Below are 6,664 nucleotides of genomic sequence, written 5' to 3'. Positions count from 1 at the left end.
GGCACACTGAGCCTGAACTGCACTTTATTCCGCTTTAATTTAACAGCTCCGGCAGCTTTTCTAGTTAAATCGACTGTTCATTATTGAGACCCATTTTACGAAGGGGCTGTGAGGTGCAATTTAATGAATCTCTGGCACAAAGCTCCCTTTCAGTGCTGCGCGAAGAATAGAGGCTATTTAGACCCTGTAGGGCTTTATGTCAAAGGCAGCCCATAATAGTTGTCAGGCCAGGGCAGAAATTCCCACTGGCCTGGGAATGCACTAGAAATCAACTTTTGCCATGAGCAGATTAAGACACAAGCAAGCAGTTGGGAAGATTCTCCCAAATAGTGGCATCTGTTTGGGCACAAAGATTTTCCCACAGAACGAAGCCTTTCTCACTACTGTATAGCTGTGATTTGATAGTTGGGTTTGTTTCAGTGACTAAATGAACAGTAATTAGATTACAAGTTAACTCTTATTTGGCAACCCAGACAGGAAACACACTAGGTATGATGATTGTGTCGTGGTTTAAGTTGTTTTGAAAAGCAAACAAGGATCACATAAATAGTGAATAAATAAATAAATAAATAAATATACGAACACTCGTATAAGTTGAGGGTTTTTGAGGGATATTTAACTTTGAAGATTGTTTTGTATTTATTTTGGTTTTAAACATTTTCTTTTTGATAATCATAGAAAACAAAAATGAAAAATTGTTTCACACGAATAGAGAGATTTCTATACTACAATCCTGCCTGGCAAATACTTTCTACTTTAAAAGCTTTTCTTCTCACTGTTACAGTAATATCTTCCAGTTTCACAAGAGCTTTTTTGGTCCAGAGCACACACAAACAGTTAAAGTAGAGGGGGAAAGTTTTGACAGAGGTTATTGTCTTCAGCTCAGCAGGGAATTTCAGACAAATCCCTCTTAGATGCAGGTGGTCGGGCACAAGCAAAGAGTTAAGTCCTGCGGTCCTTTTGCCCCTCCTCTTTGATGTTCTGACATCATTAGTCCAGCCCCCTGAAAGATCTTGCTTTCCTCAGAGCCCCTCACTTCTACCCTGGAATGTTTACAGGAACTTCATGAGCAGCATCAGGACCAAGTGTTTGTCAAAGGAAAAAAAAGACATGCTTTGAAGACATTTTCAGTTCAGGGATCACAGTGGATGCCACAGGTGTAGCTGCTGGACTCGAGAGAGTAATGGCTGTTCAGACTGCAATCATGAACCCTCAGTTCATGAATTTCTGCTTTCCTGGTTCTGTGATGGAGTACGACATGGAAAAAAGTCTGGATGGGAGTCTCCTGGGTGAGACAGAAAATGACGAGGACTACAGAGAGACCACTAGGGACTTGCTGAGCTTCATAGACTCAGCCTCCAGCAATATCAAGTTGGCTCTTGACAAGCCAGTGAAGTCTAAGAGGAAAGTCAACCACCGGAAGTATCTACAGAAGCAGATCAAAAGGTGCACTGGCATTATAACACCAGGAAACGTAGCAGAAGCCCCAGTTAAAAGACAGGGCTCCCCGTTGACTCAGCAGAGTCCTTTGCAGAGCAAAACTCTACCTAAGCGTGAGGGGGTTCAGGCCAATTTACAGAGCAAGAGCTTGGCAGCTCTCTTCAGCCCTGTGAAAGATATAAGGGGTGAAAAACCTAAGAAGCCACCCCTGAGGCATCGCAACCTGCCCCCTTCTTTCTTTACTGAGCCTGCTAACTGCTCCAAAGTCAGCTCCACGTCTGGGATGACGCTGAAGGACTTGGAACGAGGCAACCCCGAGGCTGCAGAATTCTTCGAGCTCTTGGGACCTGATTACAGCAACATGGTCAGTGACCAGGATATTTATTCGGGCATGCCGCTCCGGGTGCAGCCAGAGTTGGGAGGACTGGATCCTGCTTCCTACGATGCTCACCATTTAGTCGGTGGTCTCCTCTACTCGGAGCCCTGGACTAGCTGCTCAGGACCCACTAAGAAACTGGGGGAGAACCTGCGTACAGGCCCGGCCCAGCCTCCTGTCTACTGTCAGTCTGAGGCTGCTTCGGGCCCCATAGAAGACAATGCACTGTGCACTTTGGCATTCCCGAACTTCTTTACAGACTGCTCCATACCTCAGGTCACTTATGATTTAAGTGGTGGTTATAACAGACCTAATTATTCATCTCTATGAGAAGCTGACAATTCTGATGTTAGACATGCAGGTGAAAATTGCAGAGACAAGTTTAACAGTAGTTTAAGAGAGTTTAATATTACTGTATCTTATTTGTTTATCTGTTGTGGAAGTAATATTGCAATTGGAAAATATAGAGCATCATCCCTGCTCAACAAAATATGTTTTTTTCTCTCTCATTAGAGTTTAAAAAAAAAAATCTGGATATCCCAGTTTCATTTCAACCACAGCTTTGTTTATTGTTAAATTGCTTCATGGAATTTTGTTTTTATTTTTTATCTCAGGCAATTTTCAATCCCATCTTGAATGAAAATGCACATGATTTTAGATTCCATTTTGTCAATGCAACTTATTCTTTTGGGAATTTGTTAATCAGAAATTAGGTTACAACATTACATATTTTACAAAAAGAAAACACGAGCAACAGAAATAGTTATTCATTTTTCATTCATTTTTGCCAGAAAGGAATATTATAGAGCTGTACAACAACAAGAGGCACTTTTTAAAAAAAAATCCTTGTTAGTAACAGTTCTGTGCAGCAACGTGAAAGGGAAAAAAAAAAAATCATCTTGCTGTAAGAACATTATGATGATGTTTGATGCCCTGTTTGCTTTACAAAATTGAATAGCTCTGAATTCATTTTCAGCTGGCAGACTGACCACTTGTGCCCTTTTTTGGGGAAAATCCTTCAATGTATCTAGGTATTGTAAGAAGACAAAATAAAGCTGGTCTTTATTACTGTGTCTGTTTTTGTGTTAATCAAAAACCTGCATGAAGACTGTGTATGTCTGTAAAATATGTTTGTATAGTTATGTGCAGTGTTGAGCAGTGTTAGAGAAACTGCGCTGTATGATTATTTTAAAAACGTCTTTAGGGTCACATAACAGTCAGATACCTCAAAAGTTCATGTCAATGTTAAGCCTCTTAAAACCCTTAATTGACTTCTTAATTTTTGACTAACAAACTTATTTCCCCAAATGACCAAAGATGGAAGAAATGTGACCTATTTATAGTCAATTAAATTTACACTAATCCACTGGTTTATTTGGTGGCTCAATGTTTAATTATTGGCCTCGTGCCAATAATCGCTGATATATGTTGGAAAGTGTTTGAGTTAGGTTGACTGCACCGGGATTTAGTCTTAAAACCTCTCAATGTAAGTAAGACCTGCACAGGAGATCTCTCCCTGGAGGGTTGAACACCACAATCCTACTGACATTATACATTAACACCCCCCTCTGCTGGCTGTTGAAGGTTCACTCATTTACATTCTAACATGGAGGACAATCTCATCGTGGTGCAGAAATTCTGGTCAAAGTATCCCTCTTAAGTCTGCATGGTGAACTCTTGATATTGTGAGACTGTGGCAGGAAGACTGATGAATTACAGGGTCGTCGATAAATCTGCATTAGGGCCTGCAAAACAATACGTGCTGGTTGTTGTCACATACACTAGAGACAAAAATAGCATCATCTAAGTCTTTTCTAAGGAACAGGACTTCTCCTGTGATCCCTCTGTTTCAGTGTTAACAGAAACTACATAAGAGGAATTTGAATTCAATTGAAATTCCTGAGCTTATAATTCATCAAGCCAATAGGTTTATACATTTTGAAGAAATAGACTAACTGCTTTGTGTTAACTCATTGAACATGCACGATAGGTCTCACAGCTATAGCCATTACACTACAGTGTGACTGCACTACAGAGATTTGAGTTGTCCAGTATTTGGCAGCTCAGATTGAGTTCACAGGAGGTGAAGTGCCAAGTTGTTGAAAAAGGTCAGACCGATGTTCAGCTTTTCTCCACAAACTCACTGACCCATAGCTTTAAAACCCGGCGTCGGGGGGCGGGCCTGACCGGGTGATGCCCGCCCATTGGAACTCCTTGCAGGCTGAGTGGCCCCGCCCTCACCTGTAACCTTTGTGATTGACGTAGTTTTTGACCTGTCACAGGCTGTAATTCGCAAGTGACGCAACGTTGTGAGTCACAACATTGCAGCTGCGCACCGGTTTTAAATTTTGGCGTGTAGAATTAATACGTTTGCAACTAATAGCGTTTACATCTACATTTGGAGCCTCCGCTGCCACCCGTGAGAATCTTCTTCAGCACTGAAGGAGCACAGAGCCCCCTTTTACCAGAGCAAAGCTTATGACTGCAGAAAGACTATTTACAGAGGAGATTCAATCCTGCAGGCACCAGCCGTGTCCAGCTTTTTCAGGGTTAACAACCACCACAAAGGGTGAGTTGAGTATTTTCTTATAGCCAATAAGATGTCTACTGCAGGTTGCTGTTTTTGGTGAAATTTGTAACCCCACGTTCATTTGTTCATTCATTCACCGAGGTTGTTTGGACCAATTATAATTTCGTTTTATTAAATTATTGTAGCCTAATAGTAGTAGTCAATAATAACTTGTCCAGTTATAAAAGCCTTTTAGAAAACATTTAAGTGCAGTGTAGTGTAGCACTGCACATGCACTGCTGTGTTGTTGCTATGTTGCAGTTGCCAGTATGATTTTGTGTGCCCCCCCCCCCCCCCCCCCCCCTCACAAAAAACAAATGCCCGTCCTATTGATTTGATAATCGAGAAAATATATGAAATGGCCCAGAGGACCGGTGCTGTGTGTGCAGGCCTTTTAAGCAGTTGCTCCACAAATACAGTAGATGGCAGTAATGTTCTACTGAGAACCCAGTTTAAACACCACTCCCATCCAGACAGGAATGATGTATGGCATTATGTATGTAAGTGAGGAGTGGGAGGTATTACAGCTTTCCACAAAATGAATCTGTCCTTAATTAAGTAAATTGGAGGGGAATGACTGGATGTAAACCATGATGTTCAATCTCTCAATATATCTCAGCTTTGGTTAAAAAAAAGGATTTTCATTCATCACCATTAAGATGCTTTTATCCCTGTAAGCATAACATATGATGACGAGCATATTCCTTTTAATGCACGCTCTACTTTGAAGGTAATATTGTATGAAAGTCTTTTTTTTTTTTCTTCTGAAATTGGTCATCACTTCTCCTATGTCATATGCCGGTCAAAACAATATTTAGTGATTTGCAGTGTAGCTACAGAAAACTATAGACACACAAAGCATACAGATTTTCTGTCCCTGAGTTAACACCAGCTGATGCATTCAGATTAGGCCTGCTCTGATGGAACTGTATCCTGCTTTGATTTATGGCACACTGGAGATGCAATGTTTGTCAATGTGATTAGCAAGATCTGTGTTGGTGCAGACCTGAATACCAAGACTCAGATATCTAGGTAAACTAGATAATATACACCAGATTCGCTCCAGCATGTGACGTCCTACAATGAAAAAAAATTTGCACAAGCCGATAGTATATGACATATACACATATTAAATACAACCAGTAGTGAAGTCCACTGCAGGAAAGTTAGCGTCCAGTGGAAATTGAGTATTCACGTCTATACTTGCCCTCCCACTGACCTTTCACAGCTAGTCCTCATGTCTTGTTAACACCTCCAGGGTGGAGGCTCTGTGCAAGATGATATTCACAAGCGTTCATAGCTCTCTGGGACATGAAACTTTTGCCTCTGAGCTCATGTCAAGGAATAATTTTTACATTATTATATTATTAATATTTTTAACAGTAGATATAATATAAAATAATTTACATGTAGGCTATTAATGCATGACCATTATCTTAAATTAATTGCAGGAACTACAACAAATTAGTTTCATGCTTTGCTTTATAAAATTACCTGTAAATCTGTCAGGTCATCTGCTAATTATACTTTATCTGCTTATCAATTATACAAACCTTTGAAACTTCATGTTTCTTTTTACATATCTGCTCATATATATATATACATCCTCCATAATCCAGTATCGGTGAATAATGTCCTGACAGTGCCTTGCTATTTCCAGCCCACAGTGTATTTGATGTATTTTTTTTTTCCTACATCCTTTGAAAGATTTTTTTTTTTTAACCCAAGACTTCAAATACGTTCTTTGTCCACAGCAAACTAAACTTTTGAAATCGTAAAATTCGGATGTGGTATTTCATTTCGTAGGCTGCTTGCCACCTTTCAAGGGCAGCCCACTGCGAGATGTGACTTCACAGTTACATTTCTTACATCTTGTATTGCAAGGTCTCAACCTGTGACAGCAGTTAAAATCCTGATCCGGTTTTTTGCCGAGTGGGAATGCACAAATGAGGAATTTGCTTTTGGTGTGGCGGAGCATCAATAAAAAAATGGAAAGTAAGAGGAAAAACTCGAATATACAAAGTATGATTAAAAAAAAATAGAACAACCTCTATATACAGGTGATCAGTAAGCATTCGTTTTAAATTCGTATTGTATCCCAGCCTGATCCTATTCTCGTCTGTGCTGTGAGATTACCCCAAAATACAGTTTGCTCACAGCACAGTATCTTTCCATATGCATTTCATGTCTCAGTGCTTCTCATTTAAATCTGCACTCATTTTCAGCAGCTATGATGCACTGTTTTCCTCCTTGGGGTGTTGTGCGTATGCCTGCTTACA

General features: G+C 40.2%; 1 protein-coding gene across 1 annotated transcript; it reads left to right on the top strand.

Annotated features, from left to right (window-relative positions):
* The first annotated feature begins 914 nt into the window (after window positions 1-914).
* Window positions 915-2,889, top strand: LOC138205281 (protein FAM181B). Its single transcript, XM_069161154.1, is given in 4 exon segments — window positions 915-946; window positions 948-1,012; window positions 1,015-1,094; window positions 1,097-2,889. Coding segments are annotated over 4 exon segments (1,227 nt in total). The 3' UTR covers window positions 2,147-2,889.
* The last annotated feature ends 3,775 nt before the right edge of the window (window positions 2,890-6,664 follow it).

Source organism: Embiotoca jacksoni, unplaced genomic scaffold, assembly GCF_022577435.1.
Source record: "Embiotoca jacksoni isolate LCO1_2020_lvr unplaced genomic scaffold, fEmbJac1.0.p SCAF_28, whole genome shotgun sequence".
Taxonomy (NCBI): Eukaryota; Metazoa; Chordata; class Actinopteri; family Embiotocidae; genus Embiotoca; species Embiotoca jacksoni.
Note: the sequence above shows the minus strand (reverse complement) of the source record. Positions and strands in the feature narration are given on the sequence as shown.